The sequence below is a fragment of the Pelophylax lessonae genome (assembly GCF_965119305.1).
Source record: "Pelophylax lessonae genome assembly, chromosome: 1".
NCBI classification, from domain to species: domain Eukaryota; kingdom Metazoa; phylum Chordata; class Amphibia; order Anura; family Ranidae; genus Pelophylax; species Pelophylax lessonae.
The window spans coordinates 231,323,505-231,342,978 of record NC_138768.1 but is presented as its reverse complement, the minus strand read 5'-3'; the positions used below and the strand labels follow the sequence as shown (position 1 = coordinate 231,342,978).

Genomic DNA, 19,474 nt, shown 5'->3' with positions numbered 1-19,474 from the left:
GTGAAAAAAAGTCTGCGTATATTGATTAGTTTGCACAAAAGTTAAAGGCTCTACAAACTATGGGATATATTTATGGACTTTTTATTATTTTTTTTATTGTTTTTCCTGGTAATGGCGGCTATCAGCGATTTTTAGCGGGACTGCGACATTGCAGCGGACAAATCTGACACTAAGTGGCACTTTTTGGGGACCAGTGACATCAATACAGTGATCAGTGCTAAAAATATGCTATATTACTGTTGGCAAGGAAGGGGTTAACACTAGGGGTGATCAGGGGGTTAAGTGTGCTCCTAGGGAGTGATTTCTAACTGTAGGGGGACTGTATTTACTAGAGGAAAATAGATCTGGGTTTCAGCTTAGCTGAAACACAAGATCTCTCCATCTTCCTTTGACAGAACAGCTGTCTGCCTTTTTTACCTAGGCAGACTGGCGTTCGGTCATGCTGTCCGACCTGCTAATTGGCTCCCGCTTTGTCCAAACACATGTACGCAATTTTGCGCATCCGGTCTGCCCTGACGCAGTATATATGCAATGGGCGGTCCGAAAGTGGTTAAAGCTCATTTCAACCCACATACACAGCTGCAAATACATGTACATGAGCTGTTTTGAACACTCGTCAAAATGCTTTGGCAGACCATGCAGTCATGTTATCTAGTCATCCTTGCCAGGCAGATTATTACTGTTCAAAATGTATATAGCACCGACAGTTTTTACATAATAAAGGGAGGGTTAGGAGGGCCTGCTTGTGAGAGCTTTCCATCTGAAAGGAAGGGCAAATAATTCAAAAGGTATAACCTATGTAGGGATGAGTTGTTTTGGGAGAGGAAAATTTGGGCTTGGTTTTAGAAAGATTACGTTTTAGGAAGAGGTTTTACATCCGTACTGATATGTCAGTAAATTGGTGATGCCCAAGGTAAATGAATGGGTGAGCTGAGGAGTAGTAATGATATTGGAAGCTACGTGAAGTATTAACTGACCAGGTTGGTGACTGAACTTTTATCCCTCTGCATTTAAGCAGTACGGCTTGGTCCCCAATCTGCCAAATCATGTGACTTCATAATGAAGGAAAGGTAGCTTATGGATGAGATCCTCAGTCTTTCTGATAGCACTAGGGAAAGTCTTATGTACAGTATATAGTTCGTGTGTTTTCTAAATTTCAGCTTTAAATAGTGTGCTTGTGACTATTCTTTGGTGCACATGTTTAAGTAGATCATACAGGACTTGAATGTCCCCTGGTTCCAGCTGAATTCAAGCTGTGTGTGGCCCTTTTGACATCAAAATTGAAAGGAGCTGGCCGGAATATTGTTGGCCGAACAATGACTGTATCCAATCTGATTCGTTCACTGTTTGGGTGTTCAGGTGCTGCGGCTGTCTGGATGTAGCCAACAAGGGAATTTTATCAGTCCTTAATTAGGAACTTGCATATACTGTATGTTAATTTTTATATATATATTCCTAATGAACAGTTAACAGAAACATCATCTCGATACGCGAGGAAGATTTCTGGCACTACTGCTCTCCAGGAAGCCCTGAAAGAAAAGCAACAGCATATTGAGCAGCTTCTGGCTGAAAGGGACATGGAGCGAGCAGAGGTGGCAAAAGCAACCAGTCACGTAGGAGAGGTGGAACAACAGCTATCAGTGATAAGAGATGGTCATGATCAGGTAAGAAACATTAGTTCTTAGTATTTTATTCACACAGGCTTTCTGTCACATGTAGTAAAGTCCGTAATTTCTCAATTGTATACGTATTTGGCGATGTGTGTATATATATTTTATAAAATATTTTAAATGTAATATATTTGTAGTATGTAATGGAAATGGAGGCTAAGATGGACCAGCTACGAGCTATGGTTGAAGCAGCAGACAGAGAAAAGGTTGAACTGCTAAACCAACTAGAAGAAGAGAAAAGGTGAGTGCTTTAAAGTATAACTAATGGCAAAACTTTTTTTTTTTTTTTTTAAGTTTTGAGTGGAGAGGGATTAGAACACCTGTCACTTTTTTTTTTTTTTTTTTGCTTTCTGTGCTCCTGTTAGGGCGATTCATCCTCTCTATTTGGCCTGTTTTACCATTCCTATTGAAAATGAAAGTAAAAGAAAATCCCAAATTTTGGGTTGACCCCAGAACAGTAATAGAGGAGAAGTCTTCCAATGGGGACACTAGTTCTAGAGAGCTGGGGGTCCCCCAGTGATTCCTTTTAATTTGCAGGGATTTCCTCTCGCTTCCTGTTTTGGTTATGGGACAGGAAGTGAAGGTAAATCTCCCCATTTGTAAACAGATGGCAAAAAAGAGGGGGGCTATGACCCTCACTTTATCCAAAATGGGGGAAAAAAGTTTGCCTATAGTTCTACTTTCCAGTGAAACCCCACTATCTATATCGTGCAGTATAGGACACAGGCTGAATATTTATAGACCCTGGGTTGCTACCTTCAGGTAGTTGCATACTGGCAAAGCTATGGTGGACAAGCCCCCTGAGTATACCCCTATTTTGTTAATGGGGAAAAAAAAGCAATCCCCTCTGGGTGATCAATGTACGTTGCAAGGATTTTAAGAAACTTGGTTACAGATTCCTTCCCTTTTTTGGGTAGCTAGTGTACTGAATGTCTCCAATTTGCCATATTGCAATTTTAGTGGCTGCAGATGGAAATAAAAGTAAGAACTTAGTTGTTGCAAGAACCATTAACACCTTTTAAACTTGAACAGGAGAAGTTTTTTTTTTTTTTTTTTTTTTGTGCTTTGCACATTAACTAGTTAGGTTTCACTTTTACAGGAAAGTTGAAGATCTTCAATTCCGTGTTGAAGAAGAGTCTATTACCAAGGGTGATCTAGAGGTAAAAAATATTATCTTATATAGGGATATCCACATGCTTGTGTTGAAATAACAATAGTACATGTGAGGCAAAGTATTTGCAAGTGTAAATATTGGAGTGTGCTGAAGAGATTATTTTACAAGATAGTCTCCCAAGTTGGAAAAGTGCCATTCTTGTAAATAAAAACTCAATAGTTCCATCATCTCTTCTGGTCGGTAATGCATCTTGCTTGCTATTGCTTTGTACTATCTACATTATTATATGCTTATAAAACTGGTGGAGGATTGAAATAATTGTTTAACTCTGTTAAAGCAGGTCGTCTGACTCACCCCCAGTTTTCTAAACATATTTACAGCAGCAAATCCAACAATAAAACGATTTTCTTTCCTTTTGTGCTTTCTTTGAGAAATGGCAATTGTTATAGTCAAATTATTTGAATGAGCAAATTAATGCCTTAGAACTTTAATTAGCCAGTTTTTGTCATAAAATTGTATATGACAATGTTGATTGCTTGTATAAAAATGGACATTTCAGTTTTTCAGTTCACATTTTTTTATTTTTTATTTTAGTTACATTTTTTTTTTCTTCTCATCCTTCCATTCCTTCCCCCAGTTTAGTTTTTTTCACAGTTTTCATAGGCAAGTCAATTGGCATAGCAGAATATCCTGTTGACAATCGAACTCTAACATGGCCCAAATCTTTTAATAAATCTATTCATGAATTAGTGCTAATCATTGCTTTTAAAACACAAGCTTATTCACTGGTGCATGCTTCTGTTTTATTTTATTTTTTTTTAACAAAAAGTAACTTAAAAACTCAGATTTCAAACACTAACTGTGTAAAGCCCTATATAAGTGTAGATCCTAATATCTTGGTGCCGAATAGAAAATAATGTTGCTTGCAATATCCTAATCTTTGCCCAAGATCAACTGTGCCCCTTAACTTTTTATTGAGATTGAGATGTAGTTGCTGCTCTCTTTCTCTAAATGATTCAGGTAGTCTTTTTAATTCAGTCTGTAAAGGGGGCCATACAGGGGACAATATTTCTGCATAGTTGAACAACATCACTGCATATGGGGCACAATCCCAATGTTGAGCCTTTTGCCCTATGTTCATTTATTTCAAATAATAAAGCAAAGGTGAATATACACAGCTTGGTGCCTCCTGTTGCCCCGTTGTAGGCAGTAAAGCAGAATTGGCCAGCATACATGCAATATAGAATTGCATGCTGAATAAGTTGGAGTGTTGTCCAAGATTCTTTAGATGTAAAAACAAGCTGCATGCTAAAAAAAATCACCACAAACTTTTCTGTTGGTAGGCTGATTCTTTATTTTTTTCCCCCCTCACTTGTAAAAAAAAATAAACCTTTGACAGGACAGCACTTTAAAAAAAAAAAAAAAACTTTGACAGGACAGTTTCCCTGGAATGTGCTAAAGAATAGAAGTCCTTTTTGTAGGTGAACTAGCAGTGAATGCGTGTATGTGTATGTATATATATATATATATATATATATATATGTGTATATATATATATATATATATATTATACTGTATATACTCGAATATAAGCCGAGGCACCTAATTTTACCACAAAATGTGGGAAAACTTATTGACTTGAGTGTAAGCCTAGGGTGGGAAATGCAGCAGCTACTGGACCACCATGAGACACAAAACAGGGGCTGCGGGCATGGTACAGGAGATGGCACGGGTTATGGTACAGGCATGGCACAGGTGATGGTATAGGCATGGCACAGGTCATGGTAGAGGCATGGCACAGGTGATGGCATAGGCATTCCACAGTAGGTACAGGCATGGCACAGGAGATGCAGTGCTGCGGTCATGGTACAGGAGAATGTCCTGTACCATGCCCACAGCACTGCATGAGGAAATGCAGGGGCTGCAGAGGAGTCTCACTTACCTGTTGGTGAGGCGCCTTAGATTTAAAAATGGCGCCGCCAGCGCAACATGTCACCTCGCATGCGCCTCCAATGCTCGGAAAAGCCTGTACACGTTTGGCTACTCCCGGGCATGCGGCGCATGCGCTGTGACATGTTGATGCCGGGTGGCGCCATTTTTAAAAAGTAAGTCAGACAGTGACTAGATATTAAGCCGAGGGGGGCTTTTTCAGCATAAAAAAATGCTGAAAAACTCGGCTTCTACTCGAGTATATACGGTGTGTGTGTGTGTGTGTGTGTGTGTGTGTATACAATGGGTACGGAAAGTATTCAGACCCCCTTAAATTTTTTACTCTTTGTTATATTGCAGCTATTTGCTAAACTCATTTAAGTTCATTCTTCTTCCTCATGAATGTACACATAGCACCCCATACTGACAGAAAAACACAGAATTGTTGACATTGTTGCAGATTTATTAAAAAAGAAAAGCTGAAATATCGCATGGTCCTAAGTATTCAGACCCTTTGCTCAGTATTTAGTAGAAGCCCCCTTTTGATCTAATACAGCCAGGAGTCTTTTTGGGAAAGATGCAACAAGTCTTTCACACCTGGATTTGGGGATCCTCTGCCATTCCTCCTTGCAGATCCTCTCCAGTTCTGTCAGGTTGGATGGTAAACGTTGGTGGACAGCCATTTTTAGGTCTCTCCAGAGATGCTCAATTGGGTTTAAGTCAGGGCTCTGGCTGGGCCATTCAAGAACAGTCACGGAGTTGTTGTTAAGCCACTCCTTCCTTATTTTAGCTGTGTGCTTAGGGTCATTGTCTTGTTGGAAGGTAAACCTTCGGCCCAATCTGAGGTCCAGAGCACTCTGGATAAGGTTTTTGTCCAGGATATCCCTGTACTTGGCCGCATTCATCTTTCCCTCGATTGCAACCAGTCGTCCTGTCCCTGCAGCTGAAAAACACCCCCACAGCACGATGCTGCCACCACCATGCTTCACTGTTGGGACTGTATTGGACAGGTGATGAGCAGTGCCTGGTTTTCTCCACACATACCGCTTAGAATTCAGGCCAAAAAGTTCTATTTTGGTCTCATCAGACCAGAGAATCTTATTTCTCACCATCTTGGAGTCCTTCAGGTGTTTTTTTAGCAAACTCCATGCGGGCTTTCATGTGTCTTACACTGAGGAGAGGCTTCCGTCAGGCCACTCTGCCATAAAGCCCCGACTGGTGGAGGGCTGCAGTGATGGTTGACTTTCTACAACTTTCTCCCATCTCCTGACTGCATCTCTGGAGCTCAGCCACAGTGATCTTTGGGTTCTTCTTTACCTCTCTCACCAAGGCTCTTCTCCCCCGATAGCTCAGTTTGGCCGGACGGCCAGCTCTAGGAAGGGTTCTGGTCGTCCCAAACGTCTTCCATTTGAGGATTATGGAGGCCACTGTGCTCTTAGGAACCTTAAGTGCAGCAGAAATCTTTTTGTAACCTTGGCCAGATCTGTGCCTTGCCACAATTCTGTCTCTGAGCTCTTCAGGCAGTTCCTTTGACCTCATGATTCTCATTTGCTCTGACATGCATTGTGATCTGGAAGGTCTTATATAGACAGGTGTGTGGCTTTCCTAATCAAGTCCAATCAGTATAATCAAACACAGCTGGACTCAAATGAAGGTGTAGAACCATCTCAAGGATGATCAGAAGAAATGGAAAGCACCTGAGTTAAATATATGAGTGTCACAGCAAAGGGTCTGAATACTTAGGACCATGTGATATTTCAGTTTTTCTTTTTTAATAAATCTGCAACAATGTCAACAATTCTGTGTTTTTCTGTCAGTATGGGGTGCTATGTGTACATTCATGAGGAAGAAGAATGAACCTAAATGATTTTAGCAAATGGCTGCAATATAACAAAGAGTGAAAAATTTAAGGGGGTCTGAATACTTTCCGTACCCACTGTATATGTGTGTGTGTATATATAAAATTTTTATAATTGAAACGGTAATGTAGAAAAGCACATTACAGGCCAGTTTAAACTTTTTTTATTTTTTAAAACCTAATGTATTAGGATTTAGGACGTACCTTCAAAAAAATTTAAGTAACTGTATTTTTCTCTTAATTTTAAATTTAAAAAAAGTAAGTTAAATGAGGATTAACAAATAATTGCTTGCAAAGTCATAATGTTCTAAATGCCTTTTTTCTAAAAAAGATACCTAATTCTACTTGCTGCATGCACCTGTCCTGTGTTTTCTACTTATTGCCTTTCTTTTTTGTCTTTCACCATCAATTTCTTCCCACTTTTCTTGTTGATCACCCTCATCAAAAAATCATCTAGCCATTCTCTTCTCTTCTGTTATTTACCCACTGCATCTTTGCTCATCAATGGTCCAATCGTATTGGAGCACGGCCTGCATGTGGCTCCTACCTCTCGTGCTGGCATGTGATGGTGGCACTGTTGTGTTCTCTTCCTCTCCCTTTTTACTAACAGACGCAGACCAAACTGGAGCATGCCCGCATTAAGGAGCTTGAACAGAGCCTGCTCTTTGAAAAGACCAAAGCTGACAAACTCCAGAGAGAGTTAGAAGACACTAGGGTAATGTTTTCAATATTTCTTGGAAACTCTCCCAACACAGCACACTTTTTTTTTTTTCACAAACTTTCTCTAGCCACAGTAGATGCTGTCATGGTAATATACCAAATGTAGTCTTTGGTCCTTAAGAATTTTCCAGACACAATTCAAACTTTTCTTTTGCTGATGTGGTACACAATGTCTTTTTCTTGACTAAAACAACACTTTCACAAAAAATGTATCTTTTCCTTTCTCACCTCACACTGTACTATTTCATTATATGCTATTAACCAGCTTCTTTAACTAAAGATAAAGGGACCCCCGAAACCTCACACAATCTGAAAATGATAGTGTTATCATATTATCTTGGGCAGTATCCACTCTTTGGGTTTACTGTTGGTAATCTAGTTTTTCACTGTTCTTAGTCGGTTTCTTTAGACAATGCAGTGAAAATGTAAAGTTTTTCTTTATCATCCATTGAGAGGCAAAGGAAGTCTTTAAAGCTTTGGGTTATACTACTGCCTGCAGAAGGATTGAATGCTGGCAAACAAGAAAACCGTAAACTAGCCCAGAATAACCTCTATCCTTATGAGCTCTGCTGTGAAAAAGACTAAGCTATTTTTTTTTGTTAGCACTTTAGCACTTTTTCCCATGCCTTTTTTCTGTTTTTTTTTTTTTTTATTTTTTATTTTTTATTTTTTTCATTGAATGGAAGTTACTGGTGTGTATGTACTCAGCTTGTCGCTTGGACTGCCACTTCTGGACCCTTTTATAATGGACGTTGCAGGAATAGTCTGGAAGTGACTTTTGGGCTCGGAGTTCTGTGTGGGGTACTTTCCAGACACTGTTTTGGTAAAAGTTAGATGTGCAGCTCTTTCCAAGACTGCTGGAAGTGCCTCCGCATTTTCCCTGTCTCTGAAGATTCACTTATTGAGTAGGTTGGTCGGGTTGAGGTTGGGGGTGGTGTTTGGCATTGGGGAGTGCCAGAATTTGCAGCCCTCTGCTCTTGGATTTTATCCAATCCTTCGAGTCCTATTAAATTATTTTGGGTGTAGCTGGAACCATTCCTCTTTTGGCTGAGGGCTTCAATTATGCAAGACCTTATCACCCAAATCACCTAGGTATTTGCTGACTCCTCGATTCTAATTTGTCTGACTTCTGAGCCATCATTTACAGAGACCTTGACTGGTGAACTTGCCCCTGAGTATAATGCTATTACTTCCAAATTAAAGACTGTTTTGGCTCTATTGATGCAGTGTGCTCCACTCTGAAGCTAAGGTTTGCTTAAACCTTTTGAAGCTTCAAAAACTTTCCCTTTGCATTAGAGCTGCACGATTAATCGTTAAAAAAAAAACGTAATCTCGATTCACCCCCCCCTCACAAATCGAAAACTGCATGTCCTCGATTCTTACAGAGCTGTTCTCTGCTCACTCACAATTGTCCAAAAAAAAAGAGCATCCGTAAATGTTTATCAAAATTGTTAAGGCTGCTAAATAACTATAAACACAATGTTTTTTACAATGTATCATTTTTTTCCTTCAGATCAAAGGAATGAATTTCCATCTGTAAGTGAGGCAGTTTAACCTCTTAAAGACTAAGCCTTTTTCTGACACTTGTTGCTTACAAGTTAAAATCAGTATTTCTCTTTAGTTCATTGACAGACACAGCTCCTTATCTTCTTGACCATTGGGTTATACTGGAGTAGGACAGTAGGCAGGAAAAAGCTTAACTACGCCTATGGGGCAGTCCCAGGGGGTTTACTCCCACTCTCAGCTATAGGCACAGGCACAGTGGCTGCAGACGCTGGAGCGCACCGCGATCTCAGCAGACCGGGAGATAGACATCACCTGCCAGGATACAGGAGCACGGATCGGGTTCCCGGTGCACCTGTATCAACATTAGAAGGATGTTGGCATGCTGAATATCCCCAGCCTACATGTGAGTGCAATATTCTTAAATCTGACAACTTTTAATAAAATGAAGTTACACTAGGTCGGGTGTGCGCCCTGTCTGTCTTTTTGCTTTGTACAGTTGATTCATCCGCCACCCAGTGAATTTGACTGGAGCTGCAGTGACCTAGCCATCATATGTGAAGCTTGTAATTAAAGAAGGATGGTTTTTACTAGCATTCCTTGGACTTGTTTGATCTGTGCATCTTTGGGGAGAATATATTTTTTCCTAGATGACATCATGAAGGGTCTCACAGGGGGAAAGAGTACTCTTCTTCCACAGGCTACCAAGGGCAAGGAGCTCCATCATAGACGCGGACATTCTTCTCGGCTCATGAGGCATTTTCTTTCCTTTTGGTGTCTCAGGACAAGGGATCAAAGCCCTTCAGGGCCTCCACCGGAGGTTCCAGGAAGACCTAGTCTGGCACGCCACAAGCGGGCTCTTCCAGACCTGCGGGCAAGGCTTCCTCTACATGAAGGGGTGCCCCCACCCGTATCTGGGGTGGGGGGATGTCCTCACTGGTTTCCGAATCCGTGGACCTCTCTGGTACAGGACAAGTTAGTCCACTAAGTCATTTGGTCCGACTACAAGATTGATTTTCGGTCTTATCCTCCATAAAGGTTCTTCCCTTCCAACCTGCACTTGTCCCCAGATCGCTTAAGGGGTCTCTTTGGAATGTTTTCAGGGGTTTTACTCAAACCTCTTTAAAGTTCCCAGGAAGGAAGGCAAGGAACGTCCAATTCTGGACCTTAAGGCGCTAAACTGTTTTGTATGGGTACAGACGTTCCGAATGGAGTCCATTCCGCATGGTAGTGGCGTCCCTACATCAGGGGGATTTTCTCACTTCTATCGACATCAAGGACTCCTACCTTCACATTCCAATATGTGCCGGTCACCAGAGCTTCCTCCGCTTTGCCGTGGGCGAGGAGCATTATCAGTTTGTAGTGTTACCCTTTGGTCTCGCCTCCACTCCTCGGGTCTTCACAAAAATGTTGGCCCCAGTGCTAGCATTGTTGCATCAACGGGGGACTGCGGTACTGGGGTACCTGGATGATCTTCTGCGAGCGGAGCCTTAGACTGCTCTGGTAGACAACTTGGAGATTACGCTGCTGAGGAAGTTCAGTTGGATTCTGAACCATAAGTCTGCTCTGTTTCCGTCCACAAAACTGGACTATTTGGGTCTGACTCTGGGATTGGCCTCAGCCAGAGTGTTTCTTCCTCTGGAAAAATTCCAGACATTACAGGAGGCAATTCAGCTTCTGTTGTCCAGCAAACGGTCAACCCTCCGGACTTGCATGTGGGTGCTGGGCCCGATGGTGTCTACCTTCAAGGTGGTTAAGTTTGCACAGTTCCACACGAGATCTCTGGAAAAAGATTCTGGTGAAGGACAAGAATCTATGGTTTCTAGAGGTGGCTTCGTTCTCCAGCAATTCGACAGGGAAAACCCTTTCTCCCCCTGTACTGGAGGGTTATCACCATGGATGCTTGCCTGTCTGGGTGGGGAGTCGTCCTTGGCACAGATTGTGCTCAGGGTGTCTGAACTCTGGAAGCGTCCAGTACTCGAACTCTGAGTGATCAGACTTTGGATCATTGAACAATTCGTCTTCAGGGGTGTTTGGTACGAATTAAATTGGACAATGCCACGGCAGTGGTCTGTCATTCACCAAGGGGGCTCGGGACGTAGCCGGCATTCTAAAGTGGGCAGACTGATTTTTTTCCAGCCCTCTCTGCTATACACATTTCAAGGAAGTTAGAGGTTTGTGGCACGGTCTCGGAATCCTCTGGCCGACGCCACAGACACATTCTAGTGCTTCCAGACTGGCCTGGCTGGTCGCCGCTGCTTCTTGGAGACTTCCTTTTTAGGGAAAGTCTGCTGTCCCAAGGGCCAATCTTCCACCCTGCTTTACAGTTGCTGGCTTTGACGGCTTGGCTGTTGAAAGCCAGGTGCTGAAGGATAGAGGGTTATCTGAATCTGTGATTCCTATGCTGTAAAAGGCTAGAAAATCTTCCTCTAGGAAGATCCATCATCCTACTTGGAAGACGTACATTGAGGGGTGCGAGTCCTTTGGGGTGCCCTCTTTTTTTCCCCCTACTAGGTGTTGAGCAGTTCCTGGCCTTGGATACCACAAAGGGCCAGGTTTCAGCATTGGCGGTTTTCTTTTAACGTCCATTGGCCACACATTCCTTGGTGTATACCTTTTATCTAGGGAGTATGACACTTGGCTCCTCCAGTACGGTCTCCATTGCCGCTGTGGGACCTCAATTTGGTTGTCCGTTCTCCAGAAACCTCCCTTTGAAAATATTCGGGAGGTTCCCCTGCTTACGTTGTCCCAGAAGGTGGCCATTTTGGTGGCTATTACTGCTGCACGCAGGGTGTCGGAGCTGGTGGCGTTGTCTTATTGTTCACCTTACCTGGTGGTTCATAGATGAGGTGGTTCTTCCTCCCTGTCCATCACTCCTTCCAAAGGTCGTCTCTAATTTCCATTTGAATACAGACATTCTATTGCCTTTCATATGTCCCAGGCCTAAACATCCTAAGGAAATTGCCTTGCATGCCCTGGATGTGATTCGGGCAATCAGCGTGTACCTGGCAGCTACGGAGTCTTTTAGGAAGTCAGACTCATGGTACTCAAAGATTTGATCAGACAGACGATTAATGCCTATTGCATAAGGGGTCAGGTTCCGACTTTCCCTGTTTAGGCACACTCTACTCGGGTGCTTAGTGCCTCCTGGGCCTTCCGTCATCAGGCATCAGTGCTGCAGGTTTTCAAGGCGGCCACCTGGTCGTCTGTGCACACTTTCACAAAGTTTTATAAGGTGGATGTGTTGGCATCTGCGGATGCTTCTTTTGGCACAGCACCCACCCCTCTGTGGAGTTGGCTTTCTTCTTACACTGCTTGTAACAAAACTGAGTGCCTATAGCTGAGAGTGGGAGTACACCCCCTGGCACTGCCCCATAGGGGTAGTCGAGCTTTTTCCTGCCTAGAGTCCTACTCCTGTAGGGGGCAGTATAACCCAATGGCGAAGAAGATAAGGAGCGGTGTCTGTCAATGGACATCAGAGAAATGGATTTTAACGTAAGTCAAAAATCCAATTTCTCTTACGTCCTCTGACAGTCGCCGCCCACTCATACAGTCTTTACTTATGGGTATTGACCTCTTATCCACAGGAGTAAGCTAGGCAGAAGATTTTGTTAAAAACACACAACTTTGCATAGACACACCTACAGGGGGCAGTCCCTCTGGTCCAATACCCCCCGGCTAGCCTCATTCCCAATTCAGTTTGTCTTTTGCCTAGATAGGAGTAGGCAGGCCTCCCTGTGCTGGGGCTACAATCTCAGCCTTTTTCTCTGTTTTATTAAATTTTATTTTCTGCTAAGTGTGTTTTTCTGTGCACTAATAGCTTTTTATTTGTTCCTGCGCTTAGTTAGTCAGACTTCGGAAGACTACAGCGTTTGCAGAGCTGGGAATCGGACTGGTTGTACTAGAGCCTTACGGAATCCCAGCCCGCCATCGAGCGTTTAGCAGGCTATGCGTACGCCCAGGCCTCGCAAATGATCTGTCCCTGTCCTCAGGGACACTGCCCGCGAATATGGCTACTTCGCTAGGATGGCTCTACTGCGGTACGCCGCGTGTAGCTAGCATCCTGTTAGGCTGACGGTTCCCGTCTCACGGCGGCTCCCACGCTATCGCTGGTCGGTGAGTAACCCCTCTACTTGTGGGGTGTCTGTAGGGCCTCTGTGTTGGGGATTACAGTCTGTCGTTTGGTGTCTGTGTATTCCCCTCATGTCTATGGGTGTGCTTCCCGGTCTCTCCCTGTCCCTGTGGGCACTATGGCGGTTTTGCAGCGCTGCGGGGGGGTCGCGGGGGGTCCCTCTCCCCTATGTATGTTCCTTTGTACTTTTGGGCGGCCAGACATGTGCGTGCGGCCCGCTGCACGAAAATCGCGGGGCCGCCATTTTTAGTGTGGGCATGCTGTTCCGCCTCATGTATGAGCTACAGGGCTTCTACCTGCAGAATAATCGTGCCCTTTCGGTGCCATCTTGGATGGGGCATGGTCTTTCTTACATGTGCCCGGCGGCCATCTTCCCGGAGCCTCCTCATTACATTGCATGGGCAGCCATTTTCCCTTAGTCTGTGTCCTCTAGCAGATGACAAGGCAAAAGACAAACTGAATTGGGAATGAGGCTAGCCGGGGGGTATTGGACCAGAGGGACAGCCCCCTGTAGGTGTGTCTATGCAAAGTTTTGTGTTTGTAACAAAATCTTCTGCCTAGCTTACTCCTTTGGATAAGAGGTCAATACCCATAAGTGAAGACTGTATGAGTGGGCGGCGACTGTCAGAGGACTCAGAGAAAGGAATTTTATGGTAAGATTTTACACAAATTCAGTTTTTTCTTTTTTACTAGAAAATTACTTGGAACCCCCCAAACGTGTGTGTGTGTGTGTGTGTGTGTGTGTGTATATATATATATATATATATATATATATATATATATATATATATATATATAATTTTTTTTTTTTTTTTTCAACAGAGACCCTAGAGAATATAATGTCGATCGTTGCAATCTTTTATGTCACACTGTATTTGCGCAGAGGTCTTTCAAATGCAGTTTGTTTTTTTGGGGAAAAAAAACACTTTACTGAATTAAAAAAAAAAACTAAACAGTATAGTTAGCCCAATTTTTTGTATAATGTAAAAGATGATGTTACTTCAAAAATCGTGATCTTTATTCTAAGCAAAAAAATTGTGATTCTCATCTTATCAAGAATCGTGCAGCTCCATTTGCATCCACTTTTGCTCTTGACAGCAAAATCAAGAATTTTAGATGGTAGGAATGCTGAATGGTATTTTCCTTAGCAAAATAAGCCCAAGACAGACTGTGAAGTATTCTCATTTCTCCACTACCTCTTCATCGAGACCCTCCAAACTTGGCTCCCCATCCTACAAGGTCTGGCACCCAGTCTGCCAAATCCTCAGACAAGCCTTCCTCTGTGTTAAGATACATTCCCACTTTCCCAACGTTTAACTTTTGCAGATGCTTGGACAGCTTTCTCTCTGATGCTTTGGATACAAGAGTTAGTATCTTAGGGCTACAAATGGGAGTTTCACCTCCTTCTGCTTACTTGGTTTCACAATCAGTTTACCATTCCCAAACCAAAAGGAGGCATTCATTGCATTTTGGGTTTTGAAATGTCTTCATACGGGTCCTGAAATTCCACATGGAATCTACCAAACTTTTTATTGCCTGCCTTCAGTAGTGGGTCTTTCTGAGATTTGTGGACATCATAGATGCTTACCTATATGCCCCCAAGGTGCTGGCCCAAGTATGCCCTGCTGCACTCTCGTGGCCTCCCCATTTTGGAATACTTGGACAACCCCCATTGAGGAAACATTGTCTGGGTGTAGTTCTGGACACAGCTTCCGTCCACAGGAGTTCAGATGCTCCAGTGTTAGATTCAAACTCTGCAGTCCAGGAGCCCATCCAGCTTTCTGCTTTTGCATGAGAATCCTGGGTGTAATGGTAGCCAGTTCCATTTGCCCAGTTTTGCTTCAGACTTCTGTTGTCCTGGAACAAGTTGACCCTGTCTCTGGACAGACCAATCAGTTTGTTGCTGAGGCCCAGATTGGGAGGAATCCTCTTCTTTCTGCAGCTAGGACCAGCATTTCATCCCTAAGTATCCTCAAATGTCGGCTTTCTGCCACTTGTATCCTCTTTCATAGACAACTAGCCTCTCACTTCTTGATTAAAACCTTTTGTACAGGGTGGCTCCACCTGTCTTTTTCTCTGTGACTTCGTGGGACCTTAATCTGGTTCTTTCCACACTTCAGAAACTGCCGTTTGAAACCATTAGAAACATACCTCTGTTCTCTTTCACAAGGTTGTTTTTGCCTCTGTGAGGCAAGTGCCCGAACTGGCAGCCTTTATCCTGCAGAAAACCCTTTCTGATTTATCACGAAGACAAGGGTTTTTTTTTTTTTTTTTCATTGCTTTTAATTCTTTTAATTTAATTCTGTTGAGTTAATCACCCCCAGTGGCTAGCACATCCATCTAGCGGCAATAGGGTCATCCGTTCGAACCATGTTTTCATGTTCTCTCTGCGTGCGTGAGTTTCCTCCGGGTACTCCTTCTTTTTTTTTTTTCTTCCCACACTCAAGACATGCTGGTAGGTTAATTGACTCCTGTCTAAATTTGCCCTAGTATGTGTATGGATGAATGTGAGTTCAGGAGCTTAGGTTGTAAGCACCATGAGGACACAGACTGATAAGAATGTATAATAAATGTGTAAAGTCCTGCATAAATTGAAGGTGCTTTCTAAGTACCTGAAAATAAAAAAAATTGCTCTGTTTATGATCATACAATTGGTACTGTGTTATTAAGAGGGGGTTATCCTGGGCAAGCCTAAGGTTTGCTGTTTTTTTTTTTTTTTTTGCTTGTCGGTTTTCATTTTTCCTGTATGTGGCAGTATAACCTAAGGTTAAAGGCTTCTTGTGTCCCTCAGTGGATTCCAAAAAGTTTTTACGGTGAGTACAAAAAACTGATTTTCAACCTGGTACATTCTGCTTGTGTTTCAGATGCACAGCCACAACGGCTCATTTACATTCGCTTTTTGTGTATGTTAGTGCGCACATAATGCGCACACACACTGACATTCAATTTTAACATTGCATAGTGCTATGCTGCTGTATGTTCAAAGTGGATTTTCCCCTTTTTTATACAGCATGTGCTTTGCCTGTGCGAGCCCTAAATTTGTTAATTTGAAACCAGTCTAAAAACAGCCCCCAAGATTTAAAGTTTTTGCTGTAAATTAGGAGTGCTTCAGAGATAGAAGTGTTTAATAGTTTATTTTTATCAATTCACAAAATTGAAAGTAAATGAATAGAAGAGAAATCCAAATCAAAACCGTTTTTGGTGTGACCACCCTTTGCCTTCAAAACAGCATCAGTTCTTCTAGGTACACTTGCACACAGTTTTTGAAATAACTTAGCGGGTAGGTTGTTTCAAACACCTTAAAGCAGGGATTCCCAAACTATGGCCTTCCAGTTGTTCAGGAACTACAATTCCCATCATATCTGTGACTGTCAGAGTTTTACAATGCCTCATGGGATGTGTAGTTCTGCAACAGCTGCAGGGCCATAGTTTGGGAATCCCTGCCTTAAAGAATTAATCACAGATCTTCTGTGGATGTAGGCTGCCTCAGAACTTTGTCTCCATGTAATCCTGGACAGACTTGATTGTGAGATCAAGGCTTTGTGTGGGCCAAGCCATCACATCCAGGACTCCTTGCTCTTTATGCTGAAGATAGTTCTTAATGACTTTGGCTGTATGTTTGGGGTCATTGTCCTGCTGCACAATAAATCTGGGGTCAATCACACGCCTCCTCGATGGTATGTCATGATGGCTAAGTATCTGCCTGTGTTTCTCAGCATTGAGGACACCAATGATCCTGACTACATCTCCAACTCTTTTTGCAGAAAAGTAGCCCCAAACTAGGAAGGAACCTCCACAATGCTTCGCTGTTGCCTGCTGACACTAATTATTGTACCACTCTCCTGCCCATCAGCAAACAAACTACTCCTACTCCTTCAGCCAAATTTTTCAGACTTAGCACCCGCTGCCATTTTTCCTGCAACCCAGTTATTCCTATGCTTTCGTGGAAAGTTGAGCTGCTTAGCCTTGTTTTCATGTCAGAGGTATGGCTTTTTGGCAGCAATTCTTCCATGAAGACCACTTCTGACCAGACTTCTCTGGACAGTAGATGGGTGTACCTGTATCCTACTGGTTTCTGCCAGTTCTATGCTGATGGCACTGCTGGACATCTTCCGATGTTGAAGTGAAATAAGCATGATGCGTCTTTTATCTGCTTCATTAGGTTACCTTGGCCAACCACTGCATCTGTGGTCTTCAAAATTGCCCGCTGTGCTTCCTCAAAAGAGCTTAAACAGTACATCTTGAAACCCCAGTCTGCTTTGAAATATTTGCCTGTGAGAGACCTTGGTGATGCAGTATAACGAACTACCTTGTATCTTGTTGCTGTGCTCAGTTTTGAAATGCTGTATGACCTGTGACGTGAGACTGTCTTCATAACCTTACTGTAGTAGCAGAGTTTGACTTTTGTTCCTTACCCAGGTTGAAGCCGCCTATACAGCTGTTTCAATTTCATTTAATGACTGTTTGGTATAATTGGTTAATCATACACCTGACTTTTATCCTACAAATTTCTTGACTTTGTGCAAGTCTAAAAATCAATGCTGGTTTGACACTAAAAGGTAGTCAAACCAAATATTGGTTTGATTTAGATTTTTCTTCTGTTCGCTCACTTTGCATTTTGTAAATTTTATAAAAATTAACAATTAAAATATATATTTCTGAAGCCGTTCTTTCTTTACAGCATTTCTTAACACCTGTCTAAATTTTCACAATTCTGTACATTAATTTATTTTTTTTTATCTGAGTTTTTTAATGGAAAAAAATTAATTCATTTTGAAGAAGCTGGTAACCTTTTTGAAAGCTTAATTGCTCTATTGACCTTTAGGTGCAACTACATATGGCTTTTGAGATGGAGTTTTTATCATGCATTTGCTATGGATTCACATTGACTTGTATAACAGAAAAAAAATAGTAGTGCTGACTGATTTCAGACTGACCTTAATGTGGTTGAAAACTCTCACATATACCAAGTGAAGTGACAAGCTTCAGGTGACACACAGAGATAAAACAAATCCTCCTAAATTAGTTGAACCTGTTTATCACTCTCAGTGCTTTAGATGGAGGCAAATCCACATGCACCTGAGTTTTACAACCACTTTAAAGCGGAGTTCCAGCCTGAAAAAAAAATACCCCTGGGACAGTCAGGGCTAGTGCATTTAAGCAACAATAGCCTCTGAACTGTCCCCCGTTTCACTTACCTTTTTAGAAGAAATACTTACCTTGAAAATGTCTTGCCCAGCGCTGCCATCTCAGGTGTGGGCAGCTGAAGCCAGAGCGTCCTCTTCGGTGACGTCTGAGTCCCAGAATGCCCTGCATCAGCCCTTCTCGTCACTTCCGGTGCAGGCGCGTCATCCCTGCACAGAAGCTTTTTAGCAGGGAATGACGCGCCTGCCCCAGAAGTGACGTGGGACACCGGTGCAGGCGCATTGACTCCTGGGATCGATGACGCTCATCTCCCAGGAGTCAATGCAAGCAGGAAGTGACAGCGGTGGCTGTGTCCGCAGAGTGGGGAAGAGGAAGGAAGGTAAGTAGTATATTTTCTTTACAAACAAGGTAAGTGAATCAAAAAAAATGTTTTTCTCTTACGTCCTCCGACAGTCGCCGCCCCCTCACAAGTCTTCACCAATGGGTATTGACCTTTTCTCCGCAGGAGTAGCTAGGCACAAGATTTGTTAATAACAAAAGCTTTTAGCATAGACACACCCCTAGGGGTTGTCCCATTAGTCAATACCTCCCTGCACCAGCATTCCCAACTCAGTTTGATTTTGCCTAGCTTAGGAGTAGCTGGCTTTCCTGTGCTGGGGCTTCAGTCTCAGCCTTCTAAGGGCGAAGTACGTCCGATCCTGGACTTGTATGCTCTGAACCGCTTTGTGCGTGTTCAGGAGTTTTGCATGGCATCCCTGCACTCAGTGGGGTTGCCCTGAGCCCTGGAGGATTCCTGGCCTCTGTCGACCTGTAGGATGCGTGCTTTCGCATCCCCATTTTCGTAGGTCACCAGAGGTTCCTTCGGTTCGCCATTACGGTGGACCGTTGCCAGTCCGTGGCGTTACCTTTCGGTCTCGTTTCGGCCCCACGGCTTCTTACCAAAGTGCTGGCACCTGTTCTGGGCCTGTTGAGAGCCCAGGGTGTTGCGGTCTTGGGATATCTGGATGATCTCCTGTTATGCTCGAGGGTCAGTCAGGACCTGCTGAACGCCCTGTCCATCACGGTACGGGCGCTTCAGGAGTTCGGTTGGTCCATCAACGTTCCGAAGTCGACGCTGTCTCCTTCGTTAGCTTTCCCTATCGGGGAATGGTTCTGGACTCTGCTCATGCTAGAGTATTCCTGCAGGAGGAAGAGCTCCGGACTCTTCAGGAAGGGGTCGGGTCCCTCAGGGACACCCGTTCCTACTCTCTCAGGACCTGTATGCGGTGCCTTGGGTTAGTGGTCTCGACCTTCGAGGCAATTCTTTTTACTCAGTTTTCCCAGGCGGTCTCTCCACGTGGAGATTCTGGCCACGTGGGAAGAAGCATCCTCAGTCTTGGCTCTGAGGGTTTCCTTGAGCGCCA

The 19,474-nt window shown here is 43.3% G+C and overlaps 1 protein-coding gene across 1 annotated transcript in view; it reads left to right on the top strand.

Annotated features, from left to right (window-relative positions):
- Nucleotides 1–19,474, top strand: part of LOC309544739 (uncharacterized protein) — a 368,721-nt gene that overhangs the window by 45,911 nt on the left and 303,336 nt on the right. The window contains exons 5-8 of the mRNA XM_082243716.1: nt 1,467–1,664; nt 1,808–1,911; nt 2,770–2,830; nt 7,182–7,286. Of these exons, the coding sequence (XP_082099842.1) occupies nt 1,467–1,664; nt 1,808–1,911; nt 2,770–2,830; nt 7,182–7,286 (468 nt within the window). The remainder of the gene's footprint in view (nt 1–1,466; nt 1,665–1,807; nt 1,912–2,769; nt 2,831–7,181; nt 7,287–19,474) is intronic.